At 40.5% G+C, this 22,358-nt stretch overlaps 4 protein-coding genes across 5 annotated transcripts in view; 2 read left to right on the top strand and 2 right to left on the bottom strand.

The window, feature by feature from the left end:
- Positions 1–22,358, bottom strand: part of LOC145443720 (uncharacterized) — a 180,171-nt gene that overhangs the window by 102,689 nt on the left and 55,124 nt on the right. The window lies entirely within an intron of this gene.
- LOC145443820 (beta-1,4-N-acetylgalactosaminyltransferase bre-4-like) lies at positions 73–9,831 on the top strand. Of its 2 annotated transcripts, XM_080321783.1 has the most exons (5): positions 73–266; positions 362–965; positions 2,160–2,380; positions 3,419–3,650; positions 8,958–9,831. In XM_080321783.1, exons 2-5 carry the CDS (start codon positions 370–372, stop codon positions 9,184–9,186), a joined length of 1,278 nt encoding a protein of 425 aa, XP_080177909.1. In that variant the 5' UTR covers positions 73–266; positions 362–369; the 3' UTR covers positions 9,187–9,831. The 2 variants fall into 2 exon arrangements, with proteins under 2 accessions (XP_080177909.1, XP_080177907.1); XM_080321781.1 differs by lacking the exon at positions 73–266 and having other exon boundaries at positions 283–965.
- On the top strand, positions 9,985–12,747 carry LOC145443821 (uncharacterized). The gene is made up of 3 exons (XM_080321784.1): positions 9,985–10,402; positions 10,473–10,610; positions 10,677–12,747. The coding sequence occupies exons 1-3, from the start codon at positions 10,225–10,227 to the stop codon at positions 11,126–11,128; spliced, it is 768 nt and encodes a 255-aa protein (XP_080177910.1). The 5' UTR covers positions 9,985–10,224; the 3' UTR covers positions 11,129–12,747.
- LOC145443431 (dihydrofolate reductase-like) lies at positions 14,600–21,868 on the bottom strand. Its single transcript, XM_080321397.1, has 5 exons — positions 21,591–21,868; positions 19,939–20,116; positions 16,814–16,921; positions 15,987–16,105; positions 14,600–14,802 (listed from the first exon to the last, which is right to left on the bottom strand). Exons 1-5 carry the CDS (start codon positions 21,665–21,667, stop codon positions 14,706–14,708), a joined length of 579 nt encoding a protein of 192 aa, XP_080177523.1. The 5' UTR covers positions 21,668–21,868; the 3' UTR covers positions 14,600–14,705.

Here is a 22,358-nt window from a genome sequence, read left to right as displayed (position 1 = left end):
TATTATGGCTCATTACGCACGAACAATGCCTTGTCTATCCGATCATGGGTGTGATTATTATTTTGACATCATAGTAACGTCTCATCTGCTTGGTGGAACTGCGAATCGAGTAATATTGTCCTGTTTTGCTGCATGGATGGCTCATGTTTTGGATTAGCACATGACATTGCATGGTACCATAAACCGTGCTGTCTGAATTTCAATTGTACATCGCAATGCGATGATCGCATACTCATAGCGGACCGCACCGTGGAATCTTCTACAAGGTATTAGTTTGAATTTATTGAAAAAATGTATCGGGGTACCGGTACGGTAAGCTGCACGGTCTATATCAGAATTCCGGTACTCATTCTCTCTTCAGATCTTCGTATGGATTCATGCAAGAATCATCAGGATTTTCTCATTTTTCTTCGTACAAATATCAGCAAAATTATTAACATTACATCGTACAAGTTTCGGCGACTCAGAGACCTGCGATATTTATATTTCGTCGTCACCGCTGTTGGGATTATTTTGATTATTTGCCTCCATACCATTCTTATTACTAGGCAGACCAAAAACGCAGATGTTTTGATTTCATTGCTTAGTCGTCACGTCAGCGACATTGATCGATCGTGCGTCAATCGAATATCCCGGGATTCAGGTACATTGAAAAGAATTCATCAACGCATCCAAGAACTTCCACTCTATCACGAAAATAAGATTGAAAATATCCTGCAAGATGAATTGAAGGAATGCGTGAAATTTAAACCTTCGATTGGAGATCCGTGTAAGATTCCCAGGTCACTCTTAAAAAAGAATCAAAAAGTGGACTTCGAAATCCCCCCGCCCTCGCTGTGGGATATTGAAATGAGATACAAAGGAATTCTCGAAGAGGGATATTACGCTGGTCCTCCAGGCTGTTCTAGGCCAAGGCATTCGACCCTGATCATTCTGCCATATCGTGACAGAGAAAGTCACCTCAGGTAAATACTGCGTAGCACGATAATCATGTAAAAGTATCCACCAATTGATCAACACTGCATGACTATAGAGGTGATATTCACTCTGGCGTATTGATTTTGGGGCGACAAAGATCCTGTGGTATTCTCCCTCCCATAAATATATCGGACTAGTTACAACCAGGGGCGGTCAAAGAAGTAGAAGTAACGCAAATTTCCACTCAATTGCAAGTAGAAATATAGATTTCCAATGCATGTCAAAACTACTTCAAGTTCGGAAGTAAAAAATGAAGATCTGTCAAGTAGGCCTACTCAAGTAAGTAGTTTCAAACAGTAGATTTTACCGATCCTTCGCATACTTTTAGTATAGCCGATCGAATTTCACTGTTTTTGAAATTGCAGGGTGAATCTTTGCGACTAACGCAAAATGAGAGTAATGACAACCCAAATTCGTAGCCTACAATTTTCCAAATTATATTCAGTTGCCGGCATGCAAGGACTATTTCGCTCAGTCGTTTTGAAAATTTCAAAGAGAATGGTGATGAAGACTTTCCCCAAACTAAATCGAAAGGCTGAAAAGCAAGTAGCCTCGCTTAAAAACTATCAAGTAGAAGTGGAAGTGGTCAAAATAACTAACCACTCCGGGAAATTGAGCGAGTATAGGTGAAACCTACTTGAGTGCTCGGAAAAAGTATAAGTACTTTATACATGACCGCCTGTGGTTGCAATTGATCTTCGTCGGTCGGTATTTGCTAGATTTATGGGTAGTATTGTGGTAGTTTCATCTACTCATCTACAGTGCTTTATATACAATAGCCACCTTTTCAGAGACATATATGAGAACATTTGAGCACAAGATTATTTTTTTCCTCGCGAGAGACAGAGAAGGGGGTGTTCGTTTTCGTCAGCACCATAGAGATGCTTTTGAAGACGGAGATGCGATACGACCGTAAGGTCATCTAGTCGCTGCACCCCCGATTTTCTCCTCCATGCTATCTGTGGGCATCGAGCGCCTAGTAGGATAGCCGCGGAAAACAGTTTTAGAGTCTTTGGTGTAACCCGGCCGGGGATCGAACCCACCACCTACCGACCAAGAAGCTGGAGGCATCACCATTACACTATCTTGCTCTGAGCGACATTATCGCCATCCGCGTCTTGCGAGATAAAAGCACAAATTGTGGATTGCGTTCGTCACTCGGAACTGTGCCCTATTTTCAGATACTGGCTACATTACACCATTCCCATACTGATACAGCAAAAGCTCCGATTTCAAATCCTGCTCGTCGAACAAGAAGAGGGGTCGGTCTTCAATAAAGGCCAGTTGATGAACTCTGGATTCGAGTGGGCCATGAGTAATACCGAATATCGTTGGGGATGCGTTGTGCTCCACGATGTGGACATGATATTGGAAATCTTTGGAACGCTGTATAAATGTAAAGGTGCGATACCAACTGTGCTGAGATGTCAGTTTGAAGTATACCTCTCTTTTTTCGAAATACTGAATTCGGTTTTGCCTGTTTGCACGACAGTTTGCCACCAGCAACTATACGGAAAACTGATTGCTATTATAATGTTTGACACATTCAGGGTCAGTCTCTAACATTTTGTGTTAGTCGGAAAGATATATCTCCCAATTTCGAAAATAGGCACCTCCGATTATGCGACCTCTCGACCAATGATACTTTTTAAGAGTAGACTTCCTTGAGACTATTCTACTTCTACTTGAAGTATAGTTTTGACATGTCTTGGAGATCGCACTTTTTACAATTACTGGGTTGAAATATACGGTATATCTTCATCTACCGGAGCCGAAATGATGATTACTTTGACCATCTCTGGTACACACTTGCCTCTCGTGACCAACACGACGTTTGCAGTGCGGGGCAATTTAGTCCCAATAGTTTTGAAGTCGTTTTGACATGTCTTCGAAATTGCTACCTTTTTATTTGTAGTTGAGTAGCAATTGTCGGCATTACATCTACCGCTACTTGACAAGAGACACTGACTGCTTTGACTACCTTTTGCAATTAACGTATCATATAAACACGGTTCGCGTGTATCCGGTCTGCCGTCTCGCCCGTTTCGTCACTGAATGATTCTGATGCCATATATTTAAATACGGTATCTCGCCGGCCATCCTACAATCATCGAGCATGTCCTCAATCAAATCGAAATACAATATATTTCTACGGAATAAATGCTAGTCAGCCCGTAAGTTTACAGGATGACGACCTGACAAATTGATCTCGCCTTCCGTCACAGCCACCTCATTTTGTCGCTTGCCCTATTGTATTATATCTTCTTTTACTCTTCATACAGTGTGCATGCCTTCTCTTTACACCGCCTAGGCCCTGGTGGATGTCTGATTTCAAAGACTACTCCAAGTCGTTTCGACACCTTCCTATCTTTTCATTGTATCGCAGTCTTGTGGTGTTTTGTAATGATGAAATTTTTAATAAACTGATTCTGATTTTCAGGCAAAAATTCAGTGATACACTTTGCGCGGTACATCGACAAATTCAACTACAGCATCTCCGGAAAAATCGGAGTCACCGTAGGCGGCGCTGTCGGATTTACTGAGCATCAGTACCAGCTCGTGAACGGCTATTCCAATGTGTACTGGGGCTGGGGCGGCGAAGACGATGATATGTACTCGCGCATTCGCAAGATGTCGCTCAAGCTCGTTCGGTACAAAAGTCCATACGGAAGGCGAGTGATTTAAAACGTTCAATCGCTCTATTAAAATATTTGAAAATTGAGACAATAACTGATATCGATCGCAGTAAAAAGACAGCGAACCGACACTATTTTTACCAAAAATTGTGTGATGAATTTTCAAAGTTCAATATCAGAGGTGGTCAGAAACAAAGTAGGCTACTTCTTTTCGAAAATGCTCAAGAATAGGTTTGTCTGCTTGCATCATATACTCAAGTGGTTATGTGATTAAACTACTTACACTTCTACTTTACCAGTTTTTAGACAAAACTACCTTTTACACTTTGTCTTTTCAAGAGTAGAAAGTAGTTTAGGGGTACATTTGCATCTCGTCATAAGAACCAAGTAAAATAGCCGTTACAATAACCGGTGGACATATTTCTAGGATCGTCGCACCAATTTGTAGTGTCGTTCGTCATTTAGCGTTAGTTCCCAAGATACATCGTGCAATTTCGTAAATAACGACCTGCGATTTACTGCGGAAATTATGATGAGAACACGCCGATACTGTCGCGTCGGCTTGACTCGATTGATTAAAATTCACTTCAGAGGATCAGCGCCGTTCATCAGCTGATGTAAGTCGTGGCGACAGCTTACTTACTAAGGATCAGCGGCTGGAATATTTCCCAATCCAGGCCCAGTTCCGGATTTCAGTTGGAAATCCAAATTCAAATCCATGACCACGTCCGGTTGTAGTTCAACTGCAATAACTGCACTGAAGATCAGGAAAAATATACGTTAAGCCCCATCTTGATCTGGTTTCGCCAATCATTGATATACGAAGATACTTCCGAAATGTACGAACCCGTCGTATTTAAGTCTACATAAGTACATTTTCATTACGGGAAAGGCAAATTAATATATCGATTGCGGCCCGGGCTGGTCGGAGTAAGCAACCACAAACGCCAAACGCTGGTATTCTTGGTATTACGGGCATACCTAGTAAACTTATTCGATATGCAGCATACCCAAAATTCCGTTACTGCCTAAACCAACTGTGCTGTTTACAAATAGCCGAACAGGCAATGTATTATTTAATCAATCAATCAATGGACACGGACAGATTACATTTTCATCTGCTCCAGACACACACAAAATGTACAATGCGATATATACAAGACACGGAATGCGATGTAATGGACAGATAGGGGGATGCCGAAAGAAGTCTCTTGAACTGGCATCCACCTCGACTTAGTGCCCGATGTCACGGATTTCTATATTGTTCTTTCTTCGTCGGTTCTTTTTAGAAGCTATTCCTTGCTCCTTTTATTTCTTTATCGAGTCTTTTTTCTGGACTGGATAACTAGACGGGGAACTAGGAGCCCAGACCGCCCGCTCGGATGGCGCCGGCGCTCACCACTACGCTATCTCAAATTACCAACACAATGGTCGACCGTGAGTAATTAGCAGAATCGACGCGAGATTAGTCATTTCGCATGATGGGTCTTGCTATTTCGAAAGTATCACACTTGAAGTATCACACCCAAGGGGCCGAAAAGGGGGTTACACGAAAACAGTTCAATTATATCGCGGTCATAAATCCTGCGTGTCTATGTGCAATCGTGCATACGTTCCTACGTGCATACATAATTTGGATTAAAATGTTGTACTCTATTTATAGATATAGAATATAGAGCAGAGGTCTCAAACACGCGGCCCGCCAGAGCATTTTGCGCGGCATGCGACGACATTTTATATTTTCATTAATTTGACAATATCTAAGTGTCACTTATATATTTTCAGGTTATGAAATGAAAATTCCCTCTTAAATTGCTCCGAAAGCCTGAAACTATTCATCAAACTTCACTATCACACCAAATGCAAACGCTACCTGGAAGATTCACTATTTCGTCACAATTCCAACAGGGTTGTAACCAAGTCACAAGGTTCCGAGTCACAAGTCAACCTCATTTTTATGGTTTTGACTCGAGTCAAGTCGAGTCATTTTCAATTCACCACCGAGTCAAGTCCGAGTCCAGTGCTGTTCCGAGATAATGTCATGCGAAACCCACTTCTTACAACTCTGCTCGGGGATATCCATAGCTTCGCATTCATAATATACTGAATTTCCTCACTTTCAACAGTTTCTGGTAGCGTTTTCAGGTACCAGTACTGATAGACAAAATAATAATAGTGTGATAACTTTACTATTATTCGAAATTACAATAAAATGCCTGTCTTGGTAGACCCAGACTCGAGTCATATGACTTGGTCCGAGTCTTGCGTAATGACTCGAGTACAAGTCGAGTCAACACACAAATTGACTCGAGTCGAGTCGAGTCATTTTTCATTTGTAGAAAAAGACTCGAGTCAAGTCGAGTCACCGAAAAATCGCGACTCGAGTCGAGTTATGACTCGAGTCATTACAACCCTGATTTCCAATTCATGATGACAAAACCTGACCCTTAGACGATTCGTGACTGAAATTTGTGATTTGGACTTGGACGCGACCTTTTTTAGAATTACTCAGACTTGGGCTAACTCGATGGTAAAATGAAAATGACTCGAGTGGACTCGGACTGTCGTGAATTTGTTAGAACCATGGACGCTACAAACTAATCGCGTATCAGGGGAACAGTAATCGATCAGAAGGTCGCAGCCTGGTATTTCTCTAACTAAGCAAGTAGTTATGGCAACCATTGGCAATCTGTTAGTTATACATTTTTGGTCGCTAAACCATGTTATTAAGGCCACTTAAAGGTACCGAGTACCGTAGTGGTACACTCCAACGATGTAACAACAATGGGCCGTTCGGCGTTCCGACATTTCAATCACTAGGACACCTTCATTAATATACTTATGTTATATTTATATTTTTTTTCTGCTCCTATATTTAAAGATATTTGGCCATGAGATTAATAGCCTACTTATTAAAAGTATACCCGAATCCTGGATTGGAATTACAATGCTCAACCTAAAAATGTTTTGATATCAGATCAGTCTCTATTATCAATCTGTTAAATTCAAAGTATTCATATTACAATAGCCGCAAAATTATAACCCGATAGCTTTTATGATGGCATCATAAATTTGTTCAACCATATGGTGTCTATATCTTATAATTAATATATATCAGGTACAACAATAATTCTATTCAAATAGGTATAAATGTGATGATTCTTTTCGTGTCAGGCCTATATTGATACCAGAGGTGGTCAGTAACGAAGTACTTCTACTTTTTCGAAGTACTCAAGTAGTTTTCATCTACTTCTGGTACTTACTCAAGTAGATCTGATTTTCGCTACTTCTACTTCTACTTCGTAATATTTTTGATCTACTTACTTACTTTTCGCTATTTTCAGTTTGTCAAGTAGAAGTAGTTCAATCTTCCAATCAGGAAGATAGCCTGAGGAGTTTTCGGGCTGTTCTCACGGAGTATCAACATTTAATTTTCATAAAAGTTTAGTAAAGCCCAGAATTTTCGTCGCGCTTCGCGCGCAGTGCTGGATACGGAGTCTCCAGTATGATTTCACGAAAGTATCGGTGAATATAATTTAGATAGAGGGTTGACGTGGTTCCGTTCACACCACATTGTCGTCCTTCGTTCATATCAAATAATTCATCACAGTATATATGGCTCATCATAACGTTTGAAACTGATGTTTCGCAATCTATCATTTACTTGTCATATCGTAATCTAGCATGTCCATTAGGGCTGTTCAAAAATAACTTTTTTTTCCGGATTCCAGCCATTCAGTGATTAAATCGTCAGGTTACCTTAAAAAACGCTGCACACCAAATTTGGTTCAATTCTAACAAGTATAGGGCTCCGCGGATCCAATTAAAATTTTTAATTTACACAGGAAAATTGAAAAAAAAAATTTTTAAAATTTTTCTGTCAACCCCATGAAATTGTTGAGCTGTCTTCAGAGACGATGCAAATAAAATTTGACTCAATTCGGACTAGTAGAAGTGGAGTTATTGGAGTTTTTCGTTGATAATTCTCCAATTATCCTTGATTGGTGGATAATCCGAGAATTATCAACGAAAAACTCAAATAACTCCGTTTCTACTGGTTGGAATTGACTCAAATTTCAGTTGCATGGTCTTTGAAGACATCTCAACATTTTCATGGGGTTGAGAGAAAAATTTGAAAAATTTTTTTTTTTTTAATTTCACGTAGTATATTAAAAATTTTAATTGGCTCTGCGGACGCTTAGACATGTTCGAATTGAACCAAATTTGGTGTGCAGCCTTTGTTGTGGCAACCTGACAATTTAATCAGTGAATGGCTGGAATCAGGAAAAAAAAGTTATTTTTTAACAGCCCTAATGTCCATGGCGTGTCCAAATCTGGAAAAGTGAACTCCGACTTTTTTTTTAGTTTCAAACTGTTTTAGCATACCACCTTTGAAACTTTCTGGACTAAAACATGAAATACATATTCTGCATTTAGAAGTAGTATTTATATTTCACTTTCAATTCCCAGTATCATATACTTTGAGTTATAATTATTATCAGTTCTTTTGTCTGGATAACATACATGTTGAAGTATAAAAGCAAGTGCAGTAATGCCTTTAATTTCTGGAAATAAAGCTACACAACATGGCATTTTTACGGCCCACTATATTTTTTATTAACGTTTACTAATCGAGCAAAGTGTTTACACCGTATCCTATACAACTTCTCCGAATTGCTATTCGACTGAACTACGGGCCTTATAATATGGGAAATGGCGCCATACCAGGCTATTTTCTAAAACGTGCTGTTCGAGAAAATAAAGGATTAGCATCACATTTCCATATCAATACTATTATTTCCATCCCATGATGTTAACGAATACTTATGCTATCGACAATTGGATACCTGCTGGTATGCATCAATATGAATCAAGCTCGTCACCTATCGCATAGCTCAATTTGCACCTTTTTACAATCCATGTGAACGAATTAGGATCGTTTTCAAAACTACTTACTTACTTGAGTACTTTTAAAGTCAGTCAATTCTACTTCTACTTCAAGTAGTTTTAGGTTGCTCATGGAAGAAGTACTTCTACTTCTACTTGAGTAGCTTTCTTGACTACTTTGACCACCTCTGATTGATACAGGAGTAAATCACATTTTGACGATGTGTGTTTACTTTCAGTCTGTTGGATCGGCTCACTTTCAATAGGGCAATTCATTCCCACCAAATAAGGCCTACTTGGAACGACGTAGAATACCCCTATAAATGTCGCGGCCCGCGGCGTCGTCAAAACTGGAAAACTGGCCCGCGAGCACATTTGAGTTTGAGACCTCTGATATAGAGCTATAGATGCTTGTGGGATCTCTCTCTGCATAACACACAAATCATTGCTACGCAGGTACAAGATGATTCCTCATAGGAGGGATCAAGGAAACCCGAAAAATGCGATTCGTTACAAACTTCTAAAAGAAGCACAGAGCCGAATGTACGAGGACGGCCTCTCCAATCTCGCCACCAAGATTATAACCGTTGAAAGGCATAGGGCGTATATAAAGCTGGTGGTGAAAGTGAATTTGAACGACGTGGTGATAGTTCCCGTTTCGCAGAATGTTACGACCAAACCATAAGTTCGTTGTTACCATCGCTGCTACCTAAAATGTGATCGTCAATGTACCAGTGTCATATCTATAGTAATCTGCATATTGTATGTAGTGGGCTATAGCTTTCCATGTCGGCAAGGAAATATGCAAAACAACATTATTAGGCATTGAATTTATCCAAATCTGCTACGACGCGGGTGTTTATGTTCAACTTCCACTTCGAAAACAGTCCCGTCTAATTTCTGCTTTAATCCGAACTGGAATTTGTTGTTGTAATATAAATGAAGTTGTATCAAGTTGTAATTTCGGACAGTGCGTTTGATACGCTTGTCGTTGTGGTAGTTTGCGGTTATTGCGCTACACCCGTACGCGTATTTTTGTACCCACGACTTTTATCTCAAATCGATGCCTCTCGTGCATGATGTACCAATTATATTACAGACAGTAAGATTTCAATTGTTTCTCGATTTTATATTCACCATTCATCGCAAACGCAGTCAATATTTCATTCGGAATTCAGTGAGCTTGCTTCTTATATTCGATTGGTTTCGGCAAAGAATCCACAAAATTGAACAATACCCGTAGTTTTATCATGCAAGCAGGAGTTGTATTCCTGGAAGCAGTACCTTATACCGATTTTTCCACAATAAACCGTCGTGCTGGGGAGTAAAATGTGCTTACTGCGCGGTACCAGGTATGTCGCAGGGTCATAATTTTAGCATGCTGAGGTCGCAATCTTGTATAGCTTCCACACATTATGGATAATTCAGTACGCGTAAAATATGGTGGGAGAATGCGATACCAACTTCAGTCAATAGTCCCATTGAAACACGGAAGCCACAGCTACATAGTAGGGTCTATTACAGATATTATTAGAGTTGACAGGTAATCTATGCTAGTAGCGACAGGTCATATATACGAGATAGCTGTATGAAATTGAGCAATCCGATGAAGAAGCCGCATACTAATCACTTTGCCTTCAAATATTCATGGAGTGTCAACTGCGCGGAAACCGCATTCAGTCTGTCAAGCTTTGTTTAACGGTCATGAGTTGGTAGGTCGAGTATGGCGAGGCTTCCCGCGACTGATTTTTCCTTTCGAGTTCTGTGGACGATCGTATTTGTGTCGTTTTTAGTCGTCACTGCATGCGCGTTTCTTCCCGAATGGCTCAAGAGTGACACGCGTCATTGCGGACTGTTTATCTGTTGCAGAGAATACAAACAATGTGAGCTAAACAATCAAGGTAGGCCTTTTTTGTCGGATGACGAGTCCATATATGTCTACATCTGTCGGTTTAATTCTGTTTCATCCAGAAATACTACAGGTGTCTTTGCCGTGGATTTTCGTTGGCTGGCTGATGAACCTACTTGCTGTATTCACATTCAAGTGCAAGTGTCGGCAAATACCTGTGAGCCGCATCCGCCGGACCGGATTGATCGCAATTATATCTGGTAGAGATAATGTATTTACTTTTCGTATCCTAATTGGAATCGATAAATTTGCTTCCTTGCGTTGAGGGGCTTTCATCGTTGGCGGAGCTGTACATTTTATCATCAGAAAAGTCGCTTCGGAACAAAACCTCAGCTTTGGGTTGGCGGGGATATTCACGACAATAGCAGGACCAACTTTGGTTGCGATAGGAGTGTATGGTCTTTGTCATTATGGCGATGAATTGCCGAATGTAGATGACTCCGATGAGCGACCTCATTTTTACATAAGACCGAGGAGAAACGAGGTTGAGCCATTGAGTGAAGCTGTGGACCGGGTCTCGGTTCCGGACATATACAGCATACCACCGCCCAGTCCGGGGACGACAAATAACACGATCCACGGAATCAATAAATCCAGGGAGCGTTTGACGCTGCAGAGTAATACCGTACCTGGCAACTTTGCCAGTCGATTCTGGAATGAAAACATCGCGATATCGAAAGATCCGTTTACAGCTGACGTGCCATATCCTACGACTTGAGAATGAAATTTGGATCGGAAACATTGATCGGCAGTAAGACATGAGAATGCACTCGCTAAAATATATCACTCGATAGTGCAGCAGCGTGACAACGTGAAGCTTGAATAATTTATGGAAATGGACCTGGAAGAGATACAATTTCACATTGAGTTATCTTCAATTTATCAATTACTTTCCTACCGCATTAGTGAGGGGAGAGTAGACATTTTGTCTCGACTGATAGTCGTGCACTCTACTCTCGGGTGCAGTGTTGACACACACACTTCCGGTGCAAATTAAAATTTTGAAGATGTTCCGTCACTGACTATGCATCTTTTAGAGCTATTCTAAACGTCTAACGATTCTCACCATCAGCTGTATTAATGTTGTATATATATAATGTATATGTATAAAGACCGTTATTCTTCTCACATAGCGCCGTTGCGCTTATGGCAACCAGTCACTTATTCGAGAGGTTGTAGCCTACTAAATTCGACGGTAAAATTATGCGGTAGATGTAAATGTCCTGTTACGGTTTTGATTGCGACACTTGCTGCTATAATTTATTGTTTTGCGATATAGGCATTTTTTCTTTGCAGTTTTAAATGGAAGCAATCGATTATACTGAACCATATGCCCTGAAACGACACCGTTGCTGAGATGTATGAAACTAATACGAACTTTGGGTTGGGATGATATTTCTCAATTTGTCCGAATTGTGTCTCTCAGTTGTACGCAACGAGAATAAGGTGGCTAGGTAATACGCTCCTTTAGGCCTACCATTAACGAAGCGTTACGATGACAAGCTAATGCGACCGATATTGAGTAGCATACTAGAGTCCATTGTTACAGAAATTGTATTTGGTTGATAAACCCACAGCAAGCGACATTGAGTATTGGTCCGAGTTCTATTTCAGCAAACAAATATTGTGAGGTACGACCAATGGCTGATGAGCCTAAATCGTAATGGCATGCATTGTATTCAGATCAGTCAAGTTTAGATGCTATTGTATAGCTCATTCTTGCTTCAAAGCTCCCGAAAACAGATACAGGTTGCTCAGTATATCTGCATGCGCTGCCCTCGAAAATGTGATGTAGTATACCGCTGGTTCTCAACTTGTATGCCGCGGCACACTAATATGCCAATTGGACTGCTTAGGGATGCATCGAGAAAATGTGGTGACAAAGGTCGTCCTATAACAAAAAGTAAGGAACCTAAATTTGATTATGACATAATTGGTGGTTCTATTATTATTTTCATCACCTCAAGACACCCAATGTACATTGTACAATGCGACGAATAGATATGCAGATGCCAAAATGAGCAAGTGTGGTCTCTTAGTCGAATGCCCGACGTATAACAGCGTCGATCTTCATCTCTCTAATCTTTTAGGCTTCCTCGCTCTTTTCATTGTCTTTCTTGAATAGATCCTTGATCTGGTTTGTCTCTGGGTTTTTATGGATGAATTATATGAGCACAGCTACGTTTGGCCGAATGTGTCGACTTCTTTTCTATTCACCACCACATAACCTTGGGTTGAACAGTGCCACGACGTAGGATTAATACCACTGTACTTTGTTTAGTCTTAATCTTGTGAAATATTGCTCTTTTCGTATTCGTTCAGAGAGTTTCGACATCCATGGTCATTAGGGTTGTTCAGATTTTGAAAATTGTCAGGAAACTTCGGCCATTGTGATCCAAATGCGTTGTTTAGTACATGAAAATATCTTTTACGGGCAATTTTGGTCATCTTCATCGTGATCTTCCTTCTCCACAAATAGTGGTCATTTTACACCATATTACTTATTGTAATACCTGAGATTGCAATTTTAGCACGGCTCACTTTCGCTTCAAACTTTTTGTAGAACACCGCTTTCACAGATAGGATCGCGTGGAGAAACCTATAGAACAGACAAACCTCCAACACTTAAGAAGGGATTCTGAAGTCGACCTCTGTCGGACTCGGACCCGTAAAACCCGTTGGTGTGCAGCGATGCAACGTAACGGCCACTAAGCTATACTCGCGAACAGGGCTGGGCAAAGACGAGTATACCTGCGTGATCCGATTTTGATTCGAGTCGAGTTGAGTAATCGAGTATCAATTGATATGACGTCATACCAGTATGAATGACGTGGAAAGTTGAAATATGCACCTTGTACTCGACCACAGAGAAAACAATGAATGCCAGTTCTACATCACAATAAGGACACGGGTTGCGGGTTCGAGTCCAACCGAGGTCGACTCCAGAATTCCTACTTATGAATTTGAGGGTTAAGTAAGCTCCTCCTCGCCATGTGATCCGCATAAGCGGTGTCTTATAGAAAGCCTAGAAGTGTCCAGCTACAAGTCGGCAGATACGGAATAAAAATGAAGAATATCGGCCTGGTGTAAATGGCCATTGTAGTCGACTCGACAAGCCCCATGAATACCACCACAAACAAACAAAAGGTCAATTTGGCATTTTCGAAAAGGTTGTATGCCTACCTATTTTATAATTTACCTCTTTTAATTGTGACAATAGTATAGGTTGATCATGACTTCACATATTTTTCATACATGTTCCGTATGCTGCGATACGAACAATCGCGGTTTCAAGGCTTGGACAGTGGAAGTTAGCATCGAAACTAAAATTATCGCGGATAAATTACCTCTTAGTGGAAAGGAGCATATAATTTCAGAGCTCGGAAAACTCAACTGTCACTACGCGACTCGAATCATTAGAATTAATACTCGTTCAGATTCTAGTACTAGAATCATTGTACTCAGCCTTAGTCGAGAGTCAGGGTATACTATAGATGGCTAACCTACGGATAGACACACAACACCCGTCGTCACGCTTGCTTGCCCAGAGCAAACTGCTGCTCAGCAATCTGAACGCAACATAGGCTAATTGCTAATTCCATAGCTGACGATCCGAGCGCTCAAATTATGTAAAGTTGATCTTATTTGTAAGCTACTGTCGCGCTGATTCTGAAAATTTACATTAAAATTTCATCAAGGCGATGAACGATGCCGATTTTCAGGCTTTGAGGTGTATTTCGAGGGGGTTTCGTTGCCCTGATCATATTTTAATGTATATTTTCGAAATCAGTGCGACAGTAGCTTTCAAATATGATCAACATTCCTCAATTTGAGCGCTCGGGTCGAGAGCTATGGGATTAGCATTAGCATATAGACATTACGTTACGTTCAGATTGCTGACAAGTAGTTTCCTCTGGGCAAGCAAGCGTGACGACGGGTGTTGCATATCTATCCGTAGGTTAGGTATCTATAGTATACTCGACGTGTTAGGAAGCCGCAATGTATTTTTCTTTATCCGAGGCCAAAATGTTGAGGACCGCTGCACTATACAATTCAATTCCAAATGCGTTTCGGCCACCGTATACCCCACTCACAATACTAAGTCAAAATATCATGATCTCGAAGAATTTATAGTTTGCAGTCTGCGGAAGTTGTAGAACGTCATGATACTGCTATCAAGGAACATAGGTCGTGTTTATCGAAGTATATATTTCAGTCCCTCGAAGACAGTATCTCGAAAGAGCAATCATCGCGATCACTGGAATACTGTGAATTTAGAGAATAATAAATATATTTCAGTGCTTGGCCACCTTTTCGTAAATGTTAACTTTCCACTTGATCCCATGTTCTTCTTGAACGCTGTCTGGTATTACATCTTCGTAAGGTTCTGACCTGTAAGTAAATCATTTAGAACCGAACTATAACCTAACGTACAATCCCGCCATCTCAACCTCCTTGCAAGTGAGTGACGAAAAGGCTTAATAAGCAAGAATAGTATCAGACTCGAATTAGATGGAAGGTGGTGAGTCTAGATCAGTGGTTCCCATAGTGGACGACGGCGACATCGAAGGGGGTGCTACGTACCACATAAATTCATGTAAAATAATAGTTATATCTGTGTACTAAGAAGAGATGTATGAATATGTGGTCACGTCGTTCGCGGTCGTGCACCGCGCTTTCAATCTCAACTCGCCATAAATGTTATTGGCATACTATGTCGAGTGTTCTTATCAATTCATCATAACGAACATCATTATTAGTCAGCGAGGCTTGTTGAACTCACATTTATAAACGCATGTGCGTGAATCATGAATTTAAGCAACAACGAACCATAACGAAGTAGCCTACAGTGAATTTCGAAAGGGAAATTTTCTTGCACGATTTTATTCCTTGATAGTTCCAGTCCGGAAATTCCTACAGTTGTCATTCTGAAATAACGTGCATCGTACTGCCTAAACATTATATTAATCTAAAAAGTCCATAAGCGCCAACGTAGTTTGTGTGCGCAATAAACAAGACAACTTTTTGTCGATGTGAGGCGTTAGGGGACTTTTGTGGTCTGGATCATTGGTCAGGTGGCAAAAGAGTTTAGTAAACACTGGTCTAGGCCCGTTGTTCTTGTTATACAGATATAAATCACAGAGACAAGGAATGAGTTCTATGCCGAGGTCCCCACTTGAATGCCTGATTTTATAACCAATATAAGCAAGTGCCGAAATGGAATTTGGTGACATTTTCATCTCGTTAAGGCGTAATCCAACGCCAATGCGGTTAAATACAATAATAAGCGTGCGTCCTTCACGTCGAATTACCAAAATATAGGCGCAAATTTTAAGGAATGAATGAATGAATGAATGAATGAATGAATGAATGAATGAATGAATGAATGAATGAATGAATGAATGAATGAATGAATGAATGAATGAATGAATGAATGAATGAATGAATGAATGAATGAATGAATGAATGAATGAATGAATGAATGAATGAATGAATGCACTAATTTTACAAATAACTCTCTGGGTGGGATCATAAATTAATGCCTAAGACTCCAATTGCAAATTCTTATTCCTCACTTTGCTACTTTAGCAAATCTGGAATCGCCATCCAACTTTGGGCAGAAGATATCGCAATCGAAGTCCCCCTGAATCTTTGTTGCGTACACGCGGCCACAGTATTCCGAATCGTGAATATACTGCAAAAATCATGGAAGCATATCTCACTGATTATACTGCATGATTTATTCTGATCTGTGGAAGGTAGCAATCGCGATAATCATAACTTTCACAATTTCAAACAGTCAGTCAAAGCATTAGGAAGAACATTTCTTGTCAAGAAAAATTTCCAAGAAAATCTGAGCAATATATATTTAATACCAAAAGCATTTCCGATTTATTTTATTACTATGCTGAGCTGAATTGATTGATCCCAACCAAATGCATCCAAATTTATGACACAATATCTGTATTTGTTAATGCAGGGTGCGATCAGACCAGTTGACCCTAACCAGAGTCATATCGGTCACACCCTGTCCTATACCGCTAAGTTCATTTATTGTTGTTTCATGTGCCAAACTGCCTATGATGTTTTCTTTACGGTTGGACAAATCATTAAATATCTCTCTCTCTCTCTCTCTCTCTGCTCTCTCATTCAGATTTATGCCATGGTAAACATCGTAAGGCACCAGAGAACTTTTGCTGAGACCCAACTTCTGTCCTCCGACCTCAAATCATTCAAAATCGGGATCTTGGGTCACTAATATCCACCTGATTGATTTTGAAGCAGTGACTCAACATGGCATCTCTCCAGAGTCAACTATATAGGAGCCGAATCGTGACACCGACTATGAATGCATCTCTCCAAATAAAAACAGTTAAAAATCCAATGAGGATTCTACACCGACCTTGTAGATTTGTCCCCCTCCGACGTTGAACACCAATCCGATCTTATCTTTCCAATCGGGAGATTCCAGCAATGCAACCAGTTCTTCCAAAGATGAAGCCATTCCGTGCTGTGATACAATTTGGTTGGCTTAGTTGGTAAAAATAACAGTGTCAGAAGTCGATTGCAATTCGATTTCATGCCGAGGCATACGCAGTTTCGTACTTGCTCAAAAGTCATTGTCTCGTTGTGGATTGTTATGGAGCTGTCAACTGGATGATATTAATGAATACCAAATAGTGTCAATCGCAGACTATTGGTTAGGTTGTAAGATCTCTAATGTTTGTCCATTATAATCTTCTATATGCTATTCTTGGCGGATCTGACGCGACTGCAAATTCAGTAAATCAAGCCTGTTCCAGGAACCTTGTGACATGGAAATGTTAAAGTACTTTACTTCGCTCTTGGCGGTCAAAGTCGCTGACCTCTCGTTCACATACTGCTCAAGACCTCAAATGATTTCAAAAGAGAGTCGCATGATATATGCGCAATTGCGCCAATTATGAGGATGCGTAACTGCAGTTATGATCGAGTCTTGAATGCCACAGGACGGTAAATATATGACTAGTGTATAGGGCCGTAACTACCGCATCCAAACCCCAATTGGTTGCCCTCCTCTTTTCCCCCGCCCCTCCCTAGAAGTTGGGATCATCACTAGGGCGATTTTTCTACCTAAAAACGGACGATTTTACCTAAAAATCAAATTTTTGACATTTTTTACCGTAAAAATCTTAATTTTGACCAAATTTGAGCTAGCGTATGCAAATTAGGTGTTTTCCCACTTATGTTAGAATTGTACTACTTATCTTCATTTCTGGTGGGAACTTTCTGTCCTTACCAAGTAGTATGGCCTGAAAAAACTATTTTGTCTCAAAAACTGACAAATTTTATATGTGAAAGCTTTATTTTAACGAAATCTGGCCCTATGTAGAATTCCAGTAACGTCGCATTACGCATTATAGTAGAAATAATCCAAATTGTTCGTAGTACAACGAAATATACTTTCCTACATTGTCGGGTGGAAAGTGTCTGTCCTTACTAAGTTAGGCTTACCATATTTTGGAAATGTAAAAAGAGGACACTTTTTCAGAAATTTCAGACATGCAAAACTGGAGAAGAATTCTCAAAAACCGGTAAATTTCTCCCACTTCGTGATCGGTTGACTAAAAAAACTTTCGCTCAGAGCTCAAAATAACGTTTTTCTCTCTACATTGCCAGATGGATGACTAAAAAAAAAGGTCTTCTTTTCGCTCAGTGCCTAAATCACCACTTTTCTTTCCGAAATACCCGCCGGAGCTTCCCTTCTGCGCTAATTTACGGCATAGCACTCGCGATTTCCTCTAAATCTGACCTAAATTTTCAAAAAAGAGGACAAAATCTCAAAAAAGAGGACAAAAGGGCGTCCTCCGAGGACACTTTCAAAAAAGTCAAAAAAGAGGACAAATCCTCTTAAAGAGGACGTATGGTAAGCCTAACTAAGTAGCTTGCCAAGAATAGAGAAAGGACGTTCAACAGCAGCAGTTGTTGGTTGACGACACTGAAGTTGTGCGTACACTGCTGTTGACAAACCGTGTTGCTTAATTCTGACAATGGTGTCTAAATCACATTTTTTCATCATGCGCTTCTTGATTCAAGAACTAGGGATGGTGTGAACCTCTGAAAGGTTCAGGTTCGTGTGAACGTGAACCTCATGACGTCACGTGACGTCATATTGCTAATTCCAACCCTACATTTCAGTGAAGTGATAGCTTATATTAATGACAGCATAATGTCACAATCCTGAAGTACATATTGACGTTTGAAACGTCACCAAATGTATAACTGGGACAATCAAATGATATAATAATCCCATAAAAGCAATATCTTCCGTCGCTTTGCCAGCGATTTCGACGAGGACTTGCAAGGGAATATACGCTTACGCCTTTACCTTAACGGTCTAGGCCAGACCGGACAATTTATTCGGCGTCTATGAGTATTGCTACGCTGATATTGAGCGGAGTGTGAAACGAGTTTCTATACTTGCTCCCGATATTATCCCATACAGCAGTAACCAACACCCCCATGACACGGGTTTGGTTTTTATGATACAATGAACATATGAAATCAAGATTGACCCCGTACGCTTGCTATATTTTTTAAGTCAGACAGCGACATCAGTTTCATTGATTGGTTCGATAAGCATCATTCGCTAAGTACCGACATGTAGTGTATTTCGCTCTTGATTCTGTGTGATTGCGGGTAACTCACAGCAGAGAGTCAGTAAATAGGCTACTCGAGCAAACAAAGCAAGTAAATATTTTGAGATTGGCAGGTGCATGCCCGTTTGGTCTTTATTCTTTTAATGCTACCAGAGCCGCGCATAGAGTGGTACGAAGTTGAAGTGAAAAGAATTACAATCAAAGATGTTATAATGACGTGGAAATGGTAACCTATGAAAAAGGTCCACAGTTCAGAGCCTCATCAAGGTTCTAAATTTCTGAGGTTCACACACAGAACGCGAACGTGAACGTCACGTTCACACCATCCCTAATAAGAACCATGCAATGCCCACGCAGTCTTGTTTCAATTGGGATATTGCGGTATGCTGGGCATAACATCAAGTCAACCTATTTGTTTCATTTGAGTGTTTATGATTCCCAATGAGCAAACAATGTGCCGTCTACAACGGCAGGCCTATAAAGTAGGCTAGAAGCTGTAAAACGTCAAATGATATAAGTTCACCGATAGTGCAAAATCTACGATACAAACGAAATGCAGGTTGCAAAAAGGGTTCGACTTTGTAAACAATTTTGACATTTTTTTACCTAACGCTGTTGACATCATTTTGACTTTCTGACATGTCAAAATAATGGTCCTAATCATCACCCAATGTAGAACAGAGTTTTTTGGGAGGGGGGAGCTTCATCCATATATATGATCAGCAACATGGATATGGGAAAGAGAATTTAGCTCGGACTGTGAATCATTACGACCAAGTAGTCCAGGTTTGAATTCGATAAAAAGTCTGACAAACCATAAGTTCGACAATGACTATTAGTCTCAGACTTTTGAGAACCTACACGTAGGATATGAAGTACAGCAAATTACCGCGCCCGCCGGAAGTTCTTTCAAGGTTTTCGATAAGATAAAGCTGTATCTGTTGGGCAGCGGATGTGTCGGCCCGTCTTCTGTTTCTTCGTTCCACGTCTTTCGTCCCATCACCAGTGCATTTTTCCGACCCGTCAGACTTACGGAAGTCATCCTCAGGAAGTATTGATATTCATTTCTGAAAAAACTCGGTTTCATATAGAGCAGTGGTTCTGGAACTTTTTAGACCGCGACCCTAATCTGAGTTTTATTGGCATCTCGCGACCCACGCCTCGCACGTCGAAATAGTTACGAAATGTAAAATTCTTGTCACGACAGCACAGCCTTCCAAAAATCACCCCATAGTCTAATTAATAGGCATCATTACGGGTAACAGCAACGCAACTGAACAAAGTGCCAAATTGACTTGTGACGATAGTGTCGAGTAGCCTAGACGTTCAGTCTAATCTCGCGGTCCTCGAACATTTTATGGTCGTGGCCCAATTTCCAACTTAAAAATGTGCCTTCACCTACAAACATTATAGTCATAACCATCGCCCAGACCTACTCACAGGCCTATATGAGAAGCTGATAACGATTACTAAAATTAAAGTCGACATCGAGACCTTCTCGACCCGCAGATTGAGAACTACATACTGATCATACCAGAAAACGTTCTGTGTACAATCGACAAGAACGTAACCACCTATAGGTTGAAAACTTCTAGCCTAATCTCAGTGGCAGTGAAGTGTTGAGGCGACATTAGTCAGTGCCTCTACTATCATGCATGATGAACCGCACGGAACCTCACTCTGCTGAGTTTTGCACAGGTTGCGCCGGGACTGGTTCGTGGTTATGTATCAGTATCATTTTATTATTGTATTTATCGATTCAACGTACCAAGATTTTAGGGTTACCATACGTCCTCTTTTAAGAGGACTTATCCTCTTTTTTGATTTTTGTGAAAGTGTCCTCGGAGGACGCCCAAATTACCTCTTTTATGAGCATTTTGTTGAAATATAGGGTAAAATTCGAGTAAGGCATAGTACATAACCACTGACGCAACGCTTCGGCGACGATAAGTTACCTATTTATTTCAGAATTGTAAGTCGAAATTTTTTGAAAAAGTGTCCTCTTTTCACATTTCCAAATGGTACAAGATTTACAATGCAATGAAAATAGATGGTATTGAACCAACATTTCAACAGTGTTTTCCTCGGCTCTAGTCACCGATACCACGATCACGTGCCAACGGCCCTCCAGCGCATGCCTCACAGTGCATATTACCTTCGCTTATTTCACGTCAATTTCACGCGATTGTTTTATCGCTATTACGGCTAGTACTTTCAGGACGAGATGAGTGTCTGATTAATAGTTGAAGAGAAATTCCTGACCACGAGATCCAAACCAGCGAACTCAGTATTTCAATTGATAGCGGTTAGTCACATCACAGCGACAACACTAGATTTGCCGACCAAACACATTAGATAAACACGCTACAACGGATACGGATAGAGTGACAGCAGGTTCGTTCTAGTGTTCGCTGCTCTACCTGTAGCGGCGTTAGCTTCATATCGATTTTCTATCAACTGCTCCCTGGGCGATTATATCAGGCGATACATAGCTACTGATACTTACTACGACGGAACGTATAAATGATAATTTTCACTCACTCCATTTTCCACGGCATGTAATCGCCACGTGCGATTCCCCATTTGTCGTCGCAGGCTAAGATAGAATGAATCTTCATTTTCAAAACTGACCAGCGGCTACGAATCTCGACATGGAATGGCGGTCGCACGTCAAACAAAGTCTGTTTATGAATCGAGGCCACAAGGTCCTTATATAAACCTAGATTTCGCCGTAATTGGAGCAACCGGATTTTAGGGCCATTGACAAAATGGACCAATACTTATAAGTATAGACTATCCTTTATATACCTCTACACAGTTGTTAAAATTAATGAGAACAATTACAAAAGGACATCGCAACTAAGCAACCGGCATAGAAGATATAATATCCCATTCAGTTCAAATTGCTTTCGAAGAACCTGGAACTGATGCGAGGTAGCTGCACTATGATTGTGATACAGCGCATTAAAGGCGTTTTTCGGCGTCCTTATAATTCCGTAACAAATTTCAATAATCATTTTCCAATATCCCGACAGGAAAGTGTCTTCATTTCACAACCACACATATCAAACAATTGAATTTTGTAAGTATAATATCGAGCTGCATTCTACAAAAATCGTTATGCCCTCTAATATGCAGCAGAGTTATGATGACTCAGGTCATGACTAGGGCAAGTTTTTGCAACTTTTGCAACTTTTTTTACAGCTTCCGGCAGCTTCCTAAATACTCGGAAGATATGTAGAATACTGTTTTAAGCTATTTGAAGGAATCTTGTAGTGCAACTTCTTGCAACTTTTGTCTATTTTTTTC

The sequence above is a fragment of the Botryllus schlosseri genome, chromosome 7 (assembly GCF_051294905.1).
Source record: "Botryllus schlosseri isolate E-star chromosome 7, Bs_hap1, whole genome shotgun sequence".
Taxonomy (NCBI): Eukaryota; Metazoa; Chordata; class Ascidiacea; order Stolidobranchia; family Styelidae; genus Botryllus; species Botryllus schlosseri.
This window is presented reverse-complemented; position numbering and strand designations above follow the sequence as displayed.

Bases quoted from the DNA above. Each gene is read 5' to 3' on its own strand.
- LOC145443820 (XM_080321781.1), top strand. From the start codon at position 292: ATGTATCGGGGTACCGGTACGGTAAGCTGCACGGTCTATATCAGAATT. The intron at 966-2,159 runs GTAAATACTGCG...CCCTATTTTCAG, and splicing joins GACAGAGAAAGTCACCTCAG to ATACTGGCTACATTACACCA. The intron at 2,381-3,418 runs GTGCGATACCAA...TCTGATTTTCAG, and splicing joins AACGCTGTATAAATGTAAAG to GCAAAAATTCAGTGATACAC.
- LOC145443821 (XM_080321784.1), top strand. From the start codon at position 10,225: ATGGCGAGGCTTCCCGCGACTGATTTTTCCTTTCGAGTTCTGTGGACG. The intron at 10,403-10,472 runs GTAGGCCTTTTT...TGTTTCATCCAG, and splicing joins ATGTGAGCTAAACAATCAAG to AAATACTACAGGTGTCTTTG. The intron at 10,611-10,676 runs GTAGAGATAATG...CCTTGCGTTGAG, and splicing joins ATTGATCGCAATTATATCTG to GGGCTTTCATCGTTGGCGGA.
- LOC145443431 (XM_080321397.1), bottom strand. From the start codon at position 21,667: ATGAAGATTCATTCTATCTTAGCCTGCGACGACAAATGGGGAATCGCA. The intron at 16,922-19,938 runs GTAATTTGCTGT...ATTGTATCACAG, and splicing joins AAGAACTTCCGGCGGGCGCG to CACGGAATGGCTTCATCTTT. The intron at 16,106-16,813 runs GTCGGTGTAGAA...TGATTTTTGCAG, and splicing joins GAGGGGGACAAATCTACAAG to TATATTCACGATTCGGAATA.